The 15,636-nt window shown below is 40.2% G+C and overlaps 1 protein-coding gene across 10 annotated transcripts in view; it reads left to right on the plus strand.

Annotated features, from left to right (window-relative positions):
* GIGYF2 (GRB10 interacting GYF protein 2) overlaps nt 1-14,998 on the plus strand; it is a 76,075-nt gene extending 61,077 nt beyond the window's left edge. For 6 of the 10 annotated variants that reach the window (XM_065844285.2, XM_065844289.2, XM_065844290.2 and 3 more), the window contains 12 exons: nt 308-408; nt 1,196-1,357; nt 3,126-3,227; nt 6,070-6,228; nt 7,452-7,688; nt 8,274-8,396; nt 9,010-9,213; nt 9,320-9,525; nt 9,826-9,980; nt 10,809-10,978; nt 11,363-11,510; nt 13,239-14,998. In XM_065844285.2, the coding sequence (XP_065700357.1) occupies nt 308-408; nt 1,196-1,357; nt 3,126-3,227; nt 6,070-6,228; nt 7,452-7,688; nt 8,274-8,396; nt 9,010-9,213; nt 9,320-9,525; nt 9,826-9,980; nt 10,809-10,978; nt 11,363-11,510; nt 13,239-13,306 (1,835 nt within the window). In that variant the 3' untranslated portion in view covers nt 13,307-14,998. The remainder of the gene's footprint in view (nt 1-307; nt 409-1,195; nt 1,358-3,125; nt 3,228-6,069; nt 6,229-7,451; nt 7,689-8,273; nt 8,397-9,009; nt 9,214-9,319; nt 9,526-9,825; nt 9,981-10,808; nt 10,979-11,362; nt 11,511-13,238) is intronic. The other 4 variants (XM_065844291.2, XM_065844292.2, XM_065844288.2 and 1 more) reach the window with 3 other exon arrangements.
* Nucleotides 14,999-15,636: the final 638 nt, after the last annotated feature.

Here is a 15,636-nt window from a genome sequence, read left to right on the forward strand (position 1 = left end):
CTTGTTCCAAAGGGTTTGAATGCTGTAATATAAAGGTGTTCTGCTCTGATGGGAGGAGTTTAAATAGCTGATTCTTGTGTAGAATTTTGTAGGAAACCCAGCCTTGCTTCAGTAATGGACAAGCTTTGTTTTACAGGAAGACAAGGTGGCCCTCTACTGACTAGGATTAATGTATTGTCATGATTTTAATTCATAAAACCTAGTAACAGCATACACAAGGTTTTCCCCCTTTCATTTGTGGTTTTTTTATTTTCCTTGTTGATGTGCTTATTTTTGCTTGTCAATGTTTGTTTTCTTCACTATCTAGTTTGGGAAGGAAGCAGTGTCTGGGATCTCCCCATTGATACTGCAGCTCAGGGACCAGCTCTAGAACAACTTCAGCAGCTCGAGAAGGCCAAAGCTGCAAAGGTCAGAAACCGTTTTGTACTGTAAGAAGTTGGGATTGCTGTTCTGCAATGTAACTGTTTCTTGAGCCAATGGAAGACTATTAACTCTTCAATCTTCAGGCCCTTCTGCATGATTTTGATTAGATTTTCATAGAAAACACCATAAAGAGAACATGGGTTATAGAAACCAGTTACAAAATCCTTGTGGACTGCTGTTTGGAAACCATTGCTGTGGAGGTACTACTGACCTCCAAAGTAGTGGTTATGTTTCTGACACTTGTCATTAAAAAGCTCTTCAATAGCCACCTCTATTTTCAAATGGGATCATCATGAGCCATGTCATGCCAAACCCTGAGTCGTTCTCTTAATCCGTGCCTCTCTTCACCAGAATTGGTTTGGGGAATCATGAGAGTCCTGTTTGTCTGGGTTGTTTTACACTTACACTAGTATTTTTTTGTAAGTTTGAACCTGTATGATTCTGTCCATTTTCTGAAACTGATTATTTTAAGATGTCTGCAAAGCAACTCACTGCTAGCTTCTGGAGTCAGAGGTTATTTTAAGGAGCTGATGTAGAGTGACTAGAGAACTGGTGCTCGTTACAGAATAGAAATACTCAGACATTGTTCTAGACTGTTTCAGGAATCTGGCCCCTGTAGGCAGCCAGGTGGTAGGTAAAATTATTTATAAAGGGAGAGCATCTGTCAGAGGCTTCCATCTGTTTTTGTTACTATAATCTCAGCAGAGTTGCCCTAAGAAATGGTGTAGGAATACGTTACCTGCATCTGAGTATAGTTTTATGTGAATTGTAGCTAGAGCAAGAGAGGAGAGAAGTGGAAATGAGGGCCAAACGAGAGGAAGAGGAGAGGAAAAGGCAGGAGGAGCTTCGGAGGCAACAAGAAGAGCTACTTAGGAGGCAGCAGGAAGATGAGAGGAAACGACGAGAAGAAGAAGAACTGGCCCGCAGGAAGCAAGTGAGTTTCCTCAATGTAGTTCATCTCTAATAAGTTCTAATACTTTATAAAACTCACTTTAAGAATCCTGTGGGGTCTGATTAATCTTTGGTAGGTGCGTATGGAGACAGTTCTAATCTTTTTCATGTGAGTATATGAAATTATTATTCTTCTGTTCTTGATTTGAAGCGTAAGAGCCCAAATTGCAGTCTGAGAAATGGCCTTTAATGGTTTACTTCAAGATAGGTTCCTGTTTGTGAGCTGAGAGGCTTTATTCCCGCGTGGAATATTTCCTTCCAACTTCTTAGTGTCAATATTAGACTTTAGTTAGTTGCCCAGTTACTGTATGTTTAATCTTTACCATTTATGCAGTCCTAGTGTTTTGATAAGAGTATTGTTCTGGAACAGACTGGAGCTTGAGCCAGCCTATTTCAGTTGAATTAAATGTTTAAGGCTCTAGTCAGGAAAAAAAAGTGATGTAACATTCAGCTTATTTTTAAACTTAGTAAATAATGTTTTTGAGCAAATGATTATCTGGGTTATTTTCTGAAGTTGATATTTGGGTTAGGAAGAGATATAGTTTGGACAAGCAGTAGGAGAATGAATGTAGGAGTTGAAGTATGTTCTTCATCTTACAAGAACACAAAATGGAAACATTATTAACTTGACATCTATAGCATTTACTTTTGAAAGATTAATTGTTCCTTAAGTGTTGTAGGAGGGAAAGACAGTGGAAGTTAGTGTTTTAACTCTGCATGTGAAGGACAAGGACAAGCAACATTGCTGAGCTTATTCCCTAAGGAGTTAGTCAATAAATGCCATCTAAAGTAGCACATGAATAACAGGTGAAAGTAACCAATAGTTTTGTCCGTTATAATATTTTCCATGTGTTTAGGTAGGCAGTTGTAAAGCACATTTCCTGGTTTAAGGAACAGACATTTCTGAGGAAGCCTCTAGAATTATTTCTAAGTTAGTCATAGACCTCAGTTCACTTGTGTTTGGGCTTTGCCACTGAAGCTCTAGTCTATTAGACTGCAGTGTGATCTGTAGTTAGCTTCCATGGTATCTTGAAGAATTGAGTATATATAAATGGCTCCTTGCTTTAATGTATCTACTTTGTGTACATCAAGTCATTATGGTATACAATGGAAAAGCATCTTTTGATGATCGAGTTCAAGCTTTACTGTAGCACTAAAGCAATAATATACTCAAAAGTTTAACTTTTGAGTTAGGTTGCTTTAGCTCTGTCTTAATAACAACTAATTTTTTCAGCTGATCACCTGGTAACTCAATGTGTTTTGTCCATGGTGGCTTCAAATAAATAGACTTGGGTTGTTTCTTTTCAGACTAATAGTTTTGCTACTGTATATGACTTCTTGGAAATGTCCATTAAATTCCAAAGTGTTTGTCTGCTTTGGATTTGTACAGTAAACAATCTGACTCTCCCTTTCTGAGATGTCATGGTAAATTATTATTTACAAGGAAGAAGCAGAATGGTGTTGAAAAGCAGTAATAGCAAGTATCTTAGTTCATTACCAATGGAATAATTGCCACAATGCTTAATTCTGAGCAGTAATGTATTGAAAAGGTAACAAAGAATTTAAGCACTTCTCTAGAAAGAGAAAATAATATTGTATTCTGTATTTAAAAAAAAATACAACAACTGGTCTAATATTTGAATCTGACTTCTGTACTGGAAGGCATTGTAGAATCAGGGATGAACTGATTTATTAGCATGGATTTATACAGAGGAGATGATGCTTAACAAATTTGATTAACTTCTTTTGAGGAGATGACAGTGAGAGCTGAGAGGGGTGAAGCAGTAGACTTAATCTGCCTGGACTTCAGGAAGGCTTTTGATGTAATACTGCATAAAAGACTAGTATATAAGGTTAGTAAATATGCTGTTGATGGTGAATTCTAAATAAAAAAAATAACTAATAGAAATTCAATTCTGTAGGATGAAATGTCATACCAAATGTTGAATCCAGTTCTGTTCATAGTTTTCATCAATTACTTGCACTGTAGAATTGCAAACAGTAATGCCCAGCTTGTGTAGCTCCTTTATTTCTCTTTTGTTTCTACTCTGATATCTTCTATTTCGTAATGATTGATCGCTTTCAGGAACAAAACTTGAGGTTTATTAATTAGCTAATAATTGTTTTCTCTGAACTGTATTTTTAGTGCTCCCTTTAAAGTACCTGGTTCAAAGATAAGATCCACAAAACTAAAACATTTGTAAGCCCTAATAACCTAGACAAGCAGAATTGCTGATATTTAATAACTACCAAAAAATCTGTTTTATTTAAGAATCCAGAGCCTACTGAAATGAGGCTTGCTACTTACAGATTTTCTGCAATATTATTTCAGATTTTTTAAAATATCTGTAAGTTGTCTGTACAGCAAGATATGTGTGCTTGAAAACAATTATTAGAAAAGATGCTAAGGAATATTGGGATTTTCTTGTAGCAGGGAGCCATGAGTATGGGAGCAGTAAGCACCAAAGGAATGAGCCCATTTCCCATACAAGTGAGTGGCAGAAAGCTGGAGAGCTTTGGATGGTTTTGGTCACATGCTCGAATGAAAACACTGAATAATAAGATACAGAAGTGAATATTAAGACAGTCTTTTCTAAAACTGTGGAGCTGGACAAAAGAATTACATCACCCACGTGGTTCCCAGTTTTTCATAATCTTGCGAGTTTTGTTGTCCCCATGTTGGTACAACATTGCTCATCTTTAGTTCTATTGAGGAGAGAAGTATATTTAGTTGCTGTCATTCAACAGTGTCTCTCCTGCCATGCCCAACCAAGAAAGATCCCTACAGCTTTATTAATGACAATTCTAACCTCATTTCCCAAAGGAAGAGTAGGGCAGAGGTATCATTGAACTGCTGTCATACAGGAGGACCTGGTGCCTTTGTTCATCTCTCTCTGGCACTGTGTGTTATGCCAGTGACTCGTACTGAGTGCCCCCCCAGCCTGGGTGGTTGCTGGGTGTCCTGAGCTGGGATCCTGCTCTGTGGTCTCCAGTTGAACAAAGTGTCTCCAGCCTCCTCCGTAGGATTTTCAGCCAAAGAAACAACAAGCAGAAATTTCTCAGCACTTGTACTGGGGACACTTATTATTGTGACTTGCCTGCATGTGTCCAGTTAATTGTTACAGGCCCAAATAACAAAATGGTCAAGATGTTGTGTGTTGTGCTTAAAACTTTTGTGACTGTGACAGATCAAGGGCTTGATTAATGAGAAAATGATTCACAGGCTACTGTTTCATGTCCAGCTCATAGAAGAAAACCTTACACTTAAAGCACTTACATTTAGCACTAAACCACTGAAATTATATACAGGAGTATGAAAGACTTCTTGGCTTGCAGCCAGCAGCTCTTCAGTGCCATAGGATCAATTATAAAAGATAATGTGTCTGCTGGGCGTATTATAGACATATGAAGTCTGATGAGAGAAACCTGATCCAGTTGTTCAGTGAACTGTTTTGCACATTATCTGTGCTGTGTATATATGAATGCTTGGTATCAGATTTAGTAAAAGGGTCTTAAATTTCAAAAATAACTTCCTTGATTTACCAGAGTTCAAATTTTATATTTATGCCACACAGTTAATCTCCCCTCATCTTGTGAATAATGTATGGCTTGTAAAAAACCCCAAGTTGTCAGAGTATGGTTACACAGTACTGATTGTTCAAAAGGAAAAGGTATTTATGAAAGCTTAAAAGATCTTGTCCAAAAAATAGGATCTCTGGGTTGAGCTGATAGGATAAGCCAAAGGGGGAGAGTAGAATAGGAGGGATGAAAAGCAGGGTGACCTCTCACAGACATGCTGGACTTCAGAGATCAGAAGAGGCAGCAAAAAGTGAGGCTATTTTGTCCAAGGGAAGTCAGAATGAGGGGAAGAATTGCACAGATGCACTCCTGTTTATATGGGAGGCCAGCAGAAGGCTGGTGGTGCAAGTAGCAGAATGGAAGAGTTTGTTGATATTGCTCCCCAGAGCAGTAGGAAAGGGTGCTGATGTTTATTTTTGAGTTCATAATTCTGCTACTTGGGAAGCAAAACAGTTTATTGGAAGCTATTTAAATAATTTGGGGATAGCCCACAATCAAAGCCCTGGAGACCTTTTGTCACCCATGCTATTTAAATAGCATAGGAACAGCCCAGTTGAAGCCCTTTCCTGAAATTCCACATCTCTGGGACTTAGTGTCCTTAAGTGCACTGAGCTGCTTAATCAAGCTTATTGCTGATGTCTGGAGATGTGCTTTGAGTTTCATAGTGCACTTGAAGAGTGGTCAGTGTTTAGAAACTCCTATAAGTAGGAAAATCTTCCAACTTAGAGCCAACACCCAGAAAAAGGAATTATTGATAACCGCACATTAAAATATATGTATCTTCAAGTACGGTCAGTACATATTGGAAAGAGGTGTCTCACCCTATGTTTTCATTCTGAACACCATTATTTTTAAAACTAAAGATAAACAATTATTTCATGTGTTTGTTCTTTTATTAAAATAATTCACTTATGTATGAGATGCACATTGCATCAAAAAACTTGTAAACATCTGAGTCTGTAGTGTTTAACATAGTTGCTTTGGTAATGCTTAGCCTGGAGCTAAGAAGCTTTTCTTGAGGCCATTTATCTGGCCAGACCAAGTTGTAGTCTGTGTTCTGATGTAGTTCATCAATAAAATGGCATTTATAGATTGACATTTTGTTCCCAAATCCAGGAGGAAGCCCTGAGGCGACAAAGAGAGCAGGAAATTGCACTAAGGCGGCAGCGGGAGGAAGAGGAGCGGCAACAGCAGGAGGAAGCACTTAGAAGATTGGAAGAGAGAAGAAGAGAAGAGGAGGAAAGACGGCAGCGAGAGGAGTTAATTCGTAAACAGGTGAAAAATGGCAAAAAGGACCTATTAAATTTAATTATGGAGGCTGCCAGAACAAACAGGCTTTGAGACTTTCATCTGTGCCTGAGAAACCATTCATTTTGGTGGAGGAAAGCAAAGCTTATAGACAGGATCAAGTGAATGAAAAATAGGTTGTTTTCTGTGTCCTGATTTCAGATGAAACAATCAGAATCCAATTTGCTCTTTGGAAAAGAGATTTGTGTTGAATGAGTGTATTCCTTCGTGTCTGAGCCTTAAGGATGGCTTTGCAGCAAGTTATTTCTACTTCTTTCTCCAAAACAAAGGCAGAGGACTGTACCAGAAAAAGAGTAATTTATTTTGAATTGTCATTCTGAGCATTTACTATGGATTTGTTATCTTTAACATCGTCTCAGATGATCAGATTTTTTATTCTTTCAGTACTGGGCCAAGACTGTACCTACTATCAAAGTTTTCAGCTTTTTTTCTTCCTCCCCCCCCATTTTATTTTGGGGTTTGGTGGGTTTGGTTGGTTTTTCCCTTGGGGTCAGCTTTAGAAGTCCATATTGGAGAACTTGAGTTTCCAGCCCCCTAATTGATAGTGTAATGGTCCCTGAGTCAAAGTAATCTTGAAACACGGTTGGCTTCACAATAATTTGCAGGTGCATTTCAGAATTGCCAGTTATTATTTAAAAACTCCTTTTCAGGGCCCTCCCTTTATAAGACATTCATCACTGTTTCTGTCCCGGCACACAGTCATCTCCTTTGCGAGCAGATGTTTCTTTTCCTTTGCAACTCTAGTGTTCAGTAATAACAGGGACCATCTTTGTCATCTGTTTTCTTCTTTTATGTCAACACCTCTTCTCCTTTTATTCCTGTCATGTTTTATTCCAGTGAAAGTATAACAGCGCATGACTGTAGTATAAGCAGATAAAAGCTCAGACTCAGAAGGTGCATAACTCCTAGAAGAAAAGTGGTCTGAAATTAGCTAGTCTGAACTAGGCAGATGTCCTTCTCTTCCACGTTGCTTGGTGGAGCAATGGGAAACTTATAATCTGAGGGGATATAGACTAAATTATTGGGCTTTCTTGTTTGAGCAATGTAAAGCTAGATGAATGACCTGAACAGCAAAGACTACAGATATAAAGGCCTCTCTCTCTTCTGTCGGGATCTCAATACCACAGAGCAGAAGTAACTTAGCTTTTATAAGTCTACTTAGACTTTACTCTTCTTTATGTCCTGGGAAGGAAGAGGAGGCTGCCAAGTGGGCACGTGAAGAGGAGGAAGCTCAACGGCGACTTGAAGAAAGTCGACTACGCATGGAAGAAGAGGCAGCCAGACAACGGCTTGAAGAAGAAGAGCGGAAGCGCAAGGAGCTGGAACTCCAGCGCCAGAAAGAAATAATGAGACAGAGGCAGCAGCAGCAGGAGGCTTTACGGCGGCTGCAGCAACAGCAGCAACAGCAGCAACTTGCACAAATGAAGGTAACGCATTTCTATAGTTTAATTTCCTCCTTCAGCTCAGTGTAGTAAGTAAAACCACAGTTGAATTCAGGATTGTCTAGACTAGCTTGAACAGAACAGGGACCAACAAACTATCTGTAAGAGGGTAAATAGTGGACTTTGAAAGTCATGGAAGGAACAAGAGAAAGGTAAGTTGCAAAACACAAAAGGTTCAGTCGATAGAATATTACTGGAGAGGGATTCACAGATGAGTACAGGTGTTTATTCAGCTGCAGTGAGGAAGGGCCACTGCAAAGTTTCTGAAGTTTTTTCAATTAAAATTGACCACTATTTTTCAGGCAATTATATGTTGCCTTATTCTTGATATACTGCATCTTGGACACTATGATACATTGGAGGGAAGTTCAAAGAAACAAACACTTTATACTTTGAGTGTACTTTTAAATACTTAATTACACAATTTTATACTTCCTATTGTTTGGTTAAAAGTTTAAAGGTGGCTTTCCTCTTCCTCTATGCTGTGGGCTTATACTGATTTCTCGTGGTTATACTTCAGCAATATTCTCTCAAACATTTTGTAATTCTTGATATGTTCTTTTGGTCCAGCTCCCATCATCTTCAACATGGGGTCAGCAATCAAATTCAGGAGCTTGCCAGTCCCAGACCACATTGTCATTGGCAGAAATACAAAAGTTAGAAGAAGAACGAGAACGGCAGCTTCGAGAAGAGGTAAATCCACTAACAGAGTGCAACTTGTTAGAGTGGACTCACTGCTTAACTGTCAACTAAATTATTAGAAGGAATAGTGAGGGTTAGGAATGTTTTTCTGAAATAGTGTAACTCAGGGAAAATCCTGTCTTTCAGGCAATAAGTTCAATAAGTACTTGTTTGAAGGTTTTCATAGCTGCTTAATATTAACATCTGAAAGGAGGGGAAACAGCACCCTTTGAACCCTAGGATTGTAATATGTTCACAAAACAATATAAAATTATTTTGCATTTATACTGTAATTTGTTTGCAGATATGTACAAGCTCAGGGCATTCTAAGGGATGTGGGGACAATTGGTGGTAGGAGGGTATTTTTCCGACACACCACATGCTTGGCTGGTTGCCCTCATGATTAGCCAAATTCATTCCATCCTAGGCTAACAAGCCATTTGTGTTTATTAGTTACTCAGTGTCTCCCTTTCTGGAGGAACTATAGCAACTCAAAAAATAGTAGATCAGCCAGACTTCTCCAGAAGAGAGCAAAATCAGTTTAAAACTGGTTTCCCAGCTGGACTTTTGACTAGTAATGATGTTCTGAAAGTATGGACAAGCACTTTTGTCTTGCATGCAACAGCAAAGGCGTCAGCAGCGTGAACTCATGAAAGCCCTTCAGCAACAGCAGCAGCAACAGCAGCAGAAATTGTCAGGCTGGGGTAACGTCACCAAACCAAGTGGTACCACCAAGTCCCTGCTGGAGATACAGCAGGAAGAGGCGAGGCAGATGCAGAAACAGCAGCAACAGCAGCACCAGCAGCCGAACAGAGTCAGAAATACTACGGTATGTATGGTATTTATCTAATCAGTATGGAGAGGGAAACAGTTCTCCATGTCTGTTCCTTAGTGTTCTGTCCAATAACCAGGATCTCTTTGTTATGTTTCAACAGCACTCTAACCTGCACACCAGCATTGGGAATTCAGTGTGGGGCTCCCTAAACACTAATCCCAGCAACCAGTGGGCATCTGACCTAGTCAGTAGCATCTGGAGTAATGCTGATACCAAAAACTCAAACGTGGGTTTCTGGGATGATGCAGTGAAGGAAGTGGGACCTCGTAACTCGACCAATAAAAACAAAAGCAATGCCAGCCTCAGGTAGGAACTGAGAAGGAGCTTTTGCAAAGAAAGGCTACCACTCCTGAGATGATCATTTAGCAGTTATAACATCTTCATGTGTTTTTATTTTTTGCTCTGTCACTCAGGATGTGTTTTGACAAACATAGCTAAATAGCTGACCGTTCACTATTTATTTTGTCATCTCCTTGAAAAATTAGTTGGTTCTTAAACAGTGTTTGCATCTTGTAACCTAGTGAATCTTGTAACACTGTACTTTATGCTACACTGTTGATAAGTCTGGCAATTTATAATTTATTGTATGTGTTTTCTTTCTCTCAGTAAATCTGTAGGTATTACAAGTAGACAAAACAAGAAGGTGGAAGAAGAGGAGAAGCTGTTGAAATTGTTCCAGGGGGTTAATAAAGCCCAGGATGGATTCACTCAGTGGTGCGAACAGATGCTTCATGCACTTAACACAGCCAACAACTTAGATGGTAAGAGGTGGGGAGGAATGTAAATGATCCACCTTGAGAAACAATGTCCAGTTTGTTTCCCAACCAGGTAGTTCTGAGAGAAAATAATAACATCAAAGTAGTGTTTTTAATGCAGTCAGCAAAATGGCATCATTAAATAGCGGTCTGAACAACGGGCTGCATCATCATCTCCATGGCTTTCACTGGGCTAAGTAGAGTAAGTCAGTGGGACTGGAAACAGTTTTGGAGTCTGCCACCCAGAGCGGGGTTTTGATGGTCATGGAAGCATCGTCAGGCAGATGGATGAGGATCCAGTTCACTTTTAAGTGTGGGCTAAATTGTTATGTGGCCCTGTGCAAAGCTCTTTTTGGTGTGAAACTGGTTGGATTGTTTACTAATTCTGCTGGAGGGTGTGTAGAGGAACTCCCAGTCCAAGATCACAAACCAAAGCCTTCTCGTAACAAAACACAGCAGGCTTCCCACTGCCTCCCACTTCAGGTCAGAGTGTGATGTTTTGTGCTTCAGCCAAAAAGAGACTGTACTGATGACAGCACTGAGGAGAGTATTTTCCATTTGGACTTTAAAGCTAATGGGCTACCATACCCTCAGGATTGTCAGTTTATTTTTCCTTCTCATCACGTTAGCTGGCTTTCTTATCCTTGCCTTGATTGTAAAATAGATGAAGCATTGTATCGTAGGGCTTTACTGTAGGGAGTCTAGAAGGGCAAGCTCTTTGTCATGGCTACTAGATTAGCAAATATTTGAAACAGAAATCCAAAGTTCATGTTTGTTGCATGCACGTGTTCATGCATAACACTCATTCCCTCATGGTCTGCCTTCTTCTTGCAGTTCCCACGTTTGTGTCTTTCCTGAAGGAAGTGGAGTCTCCCTATGAGGTCCATGATTACATCAGAGCCTATCTTGGAGACACTCCTGAGGCCAAGGAGTTTGCCAAGCAGTTTCTTGAGCGCCGTGCCAAACAGAAAGCCAGTCAGCAGCGGCAACAGCAGCAGCAACAGGTACATCTTCCTTGCTACGCTCCTTAGGAGTGTACAGAGACTCTATTCAAGTCTGAAGAGTCTGCATTTCTGCTTGATTGGAGGATGAGCAAGATTTTACAGGTGACATGAAATGCAGAGAATAAAGCATATTTCAAATATTTACTGCAGAATCAAGTTTCCTTTATAACTAACAGTTGAGGCTAACTGCAGATCAAATAGTGTCTTAGCATGCTAATCCAGGATATGCTTTAGAAAGATGAGGTAGGTGTGTTGGGTGGATGCATCAGTGGCTAACACTGCCACACGTGATGCAGCAAGTGCTTTGGCCTCTCTGAATGTTTTCAATATAAATAAACGCAACTTAATTGCACCTTATAATCTTGTACTTGCTTTGTTTCCTAGGATTCAGTGTGGGGGATGAACCACAGTTCGCTACATTCGGTCTTTCAGACCAATCAGAGCAACAACCAGCAATCCAATTTTGAGGCAGTGCAGAGTGGGAAGAAAAAGAAGAAACAGAAAATGGTTCGTGCAGATCCCAGCTTGTTAGGTCAGTGTTCATTTTTAGCAATTAATGTTTAATGTGGAAAAAGCTTTATGGAATATAGGATTCTTGTTAACCTTAAATGGGAATATTGAATTTGAGCAGAAAGGGCAGTTGTTGAAGTGTCTTTAGAATTTGTTTCAGTATTAGAATTTTTAAATCATTAAATAATATATCAGTTTCATGGAAAACTTTCAGAACTTTTCAACATTAAAAGACCTCTTCAATATCTTGGTTATTACCTGGAAATCTTTAAGGTGTTGAGGGTTGTCAATTGAACTGTCTTTCCTCCTTTGAGTTGACCTATGTCTGTTTTATGAATTAATGCTAATTCAGTCGTTTAAGACAAGCATGTTTTCGTATTTATGAGGAGCAGCTTCTTGAGGCTTGTCTTTATTCCTTCCTACGTTTTTACATGAGCTAACCACCCTAGCCAGAAAAGATGGTGAAGATCTTATAGAAAAAAGCCTTTGTTTTTTATCTTCCCTCCCTGTTCTCAACAAAATCAATACTTTTCAATTAAATTCGTGTTTTCTGCCTTGAAGTATATGGAACTCTTCAGTGGAATCCTGATTTATGTCACCCCTAGATGCTAATCCAGTGAGTCTGATCTCTGTCTTCAGTTGAATAGTTTAAAAACCTACTCGTGTTGTGAAGAAATCACTAAGTGCAATCAAGAACTTACAACTGTAAGAGAACTAGCACGTGCAGCTGAAAAATCAGTACACTGCATTACACAATAATTCCAAAACCTTTTAGGTAACATACTGCCACAAGAGGGAGCCACAGCAGTTTTCTTCAACCTATGAACAGCGCTTTTTATCTGTTGAAAGCAGCTTGTTTTCTAGCACAGAGGAAGCCTACGTAGCAGTCTCAAGACATTGAAATATCAGGTTTGTGTTTAGTAGCCTCACACAGGAAACCTCCTTTTTCCCATATGGGGTCAGTACAACCATAACAGTTGGATTTCAGTAGGAAAGTTACATGTGATATATTGGATTTTTTTTTTATTGTAGAAAACGTTTTTGCTTTTTCTCTCACTTTTTTTCATGTGCATTGTGTCCTCAACAGTTTGAGTTAAAAGGTTTGGTAGAAGTTTAGGTGCATCCTGAGGCATCCGCATAGCCCTATATGACTTTGTACATTTTTCATGTTGTAGTCCTGAGATAGAAGATTGTACAAAAGCATGGAAATACATGGAATTGCCACTAGATTTCACACTGTCATGTACGTAGACTTTAAAGTAAGGGGTAGAATCACTCACACCCCCTGAATTGTTGAGCATGATCCTACACATGGATTCTGAGTTCACAAAAGGGATGTATGTCTTTCTTGGACCATGTGAGTAGAGCGTTGACAGGCACTTCCACATACCAGCTGGCTCCAATGTGTTCTCATTGCGGAGCCACATCACCACTCTGCCTAAACGTGCCTTGTTCCAGCTCTGCAGATGATGTCTTTTAAATGAAAGTTGAAACCAGACTTCTCATTATCTGTTTTTAAAGACCAGGTGTTGCTTACCTAAATATACAATTGATTGAGGTTTTTTTCTTAAAAAAAAAAAAAAAAACAGTTTGGGTAATTATATCTCTAGCCTTGCTGATTTTCCCCATGAGTTATTTGATTTGTATTATTCACTTCACCTTACACATGCTGCTGCATGTGACAGATATATTGCATCTAATCTGATCTACCACATCCAGATTTTTAACACAAGTTCTCCTTGGTTTACAGGGTTTTCAGTGAATGCCTCATCAGAGCGGCTCAATATGGGAGAAATAGAGACTTTGGAAGACTACTGAGCATGTGCAAATCAACTGGCTTTTCCTGCGTCTGTTAACCATGGATTCTCCGTTTTGGACACAGTGCTCTCCACCATGCGTTCTTCTTCGCCTTGCAGTGAATCACAGAATCAATCATCTCAGGCTGCTTCCTCTAGCCCCAGCAAGCCCTTTCTGCCTAGGACTGCACAGGCGTCATTCCTGCGGTCAGCCTCGAGTTGAGTGGACTTTGTTCAGAGTCCTGGGAGGGTGGGAGATAGGATTCGTTCACAACAAGGCTGATGTGGGCAGCGAGCTTTCACTGTGCTGTGATTTCTTCTGCTGACATACCTGGAAAAAAAAAAAATCAATTGGGATTCTGCAAACCATTGCTTCCCTCTTCTGGTTACTCTTACCACATCCAACACGTGCAGTCAAGGAGAGAGAGAGTTTGTGGTTAACAGATGTTGGTCAAAACCAAAATGCCACACAGATACTGACTTCCGCGCTCCATCAGGGCAAGAGGTGCTCTCCCAAGCCAGGAGTTGCATTCATAAGCTAACCTTAGAACTGGCGACAGCAGAAGAGGGGCGGTGGCGGGCGCAGTTTAGCTTGGGTTGGTTTGAAGTTGCACACCCCCTGCCAGCCCTTCTCAGCACATTATTTTTGGAGGGAAAAGCTCGAGTCTGTCTTCATTAGGTGGTGATGCTGAAGCTGGTGGAGTTCCCCGTTGGTGTACTCCAGCCTTCCTGGACAAGTGGGGACTCCTACTCTGGGGAAAAAAAGCAGGGTGGCATCTCTTCTTTCAGGTTGAATTTATCCCTTAAAAGCTACCTTTGGAGGGCTAGGACCAGTTTATTTTGAGCTCTTTTTCTGCAAATTTGTCTCGTTTAAGAGACAGTAGGGTCTTTACTGTGTGGATCTTTAGTCTTTGGTGAGTCTGAACACTGGCTTTCAGATACACACCCTGGCAGTCTTAGCTAGTTGTCATTTCAAGCAGAGCTTAGGTTAAGGAGCAGAGATGCCCTGTTGTCATGAAGAGAGACTGTGGAGGGCGAAGCTGTGTGCAATGACAGCCCTGCTTATCTTCTACAACTTAAACCACGTCACGCACCTTCACTGGGATCCATAATGTTTAAGTATTTATGGAATCATAACCTTCCTCTCTCACCGAAAGATTAACACCACCTTCCCTTCTCCACCCACCCATGTGCACACACCACTAAAGAAAACGAAAACTGCCAAATGCACTTAGTCTCAAGCCCCTGGTCCCGTCTCCCGTTCCCAGAGGGTTATAACCTGCCGAGGGAGATTCGCTACAGTTTTGGTGGAGTTGTGTAAAAGTGTCTGTCTTGCTGTCATCACTGCCTAAAGAAAACAGTTCGAGTTGCTCAAGAGCAGTTTGGCTTTGGATTTTATTTCATTTGGTTTATTCATTTTTGGGGTCACCTTCCCCTCCTCCTCCTCTCTCTTCCCCCTGCCCCCAAACATGTACAGTAACTATACAGAGACTGCTGCAGACTTGTATATAGTTTTTGGATCCAATAGCATGGAGAGACTTGGAACTGTTGCAAATCTGGTCTCCCTGTCTCCTTTGCTTTGTAAATTCATAAAAGGGGGAAGAGGGGTAGTTAAAATGTTTACAAAACTTTAAACTCCCTCTGAACTTTTGCCAGTGTGGGGGGGAAAGAGAGAACTTAAATAAAACCTGGTTGTATTATATCTGAGAGAAAACTTTCTGCTTGCTTTTGTCAAAGCTGAGTTTTGAGATAATTCCTGGTGCTAAAACTGACCCAAAAATCAACTCTCATCAGCTTTCATCAAGAAACAACAAGCAAATACACAGGATGTGGAACAACAACTGCTGCTTTATTTCTGCCCTGGTGAGGAATGCCGGTGGGTTTTTTTTCTACTTGATCATTTTAGAGTTCAAATAAACACCAGTAAGTTGAGATTGGAAGATACAAGAAAGCTTTAATTTTTCCCCTCCCTCTCTGCACAGAAACACGTGCATTCAGGCTCGTGGTGTTTATGCAGGAGGGATCAAGCCGCTGCTGGTTTTCTGTTACTACAGACGCTTGGCCATGAAGCTTTTTTTTTGTTGTTGTTGTTGTGCCAGTTGGTAACCACCCCACCCACTCCAATTCCCTTCCATAAATGAGGGGTTTGATTTCTCCCCTCAGCACAAAGTCCACACAGACACCTTGTTGGCTTCGCTGTTTGGACAAAATCTTATTTTTCTTTTTTTCCCATTGCTGCTTGGTTTTGTGTGGAAAATCCCAGTATCCCACATCATCACAAAGAATATGAAATCAGTAAAGAACTGACTTCTATGGTAGCTTTGCATTATGTTTAGCTGATGTCTTGGAGAG

Source organism: Patagioenas fasciata, chromosome 9 (assembly GCF_037038585.1).
Source record: "Patagioenas fasciata isolate bPatFas1 chromosome 9, bPatFas1.hap1, whole genome shotgun sequence".
In the NCBI taxonomy this organism is placed as follows: domain Eukaryota; kingdom Metazoa; phylum Chordata; class Aves; order Columbiformes; family Columbidae; genus Patagioenas; species Patagioenas fasciata.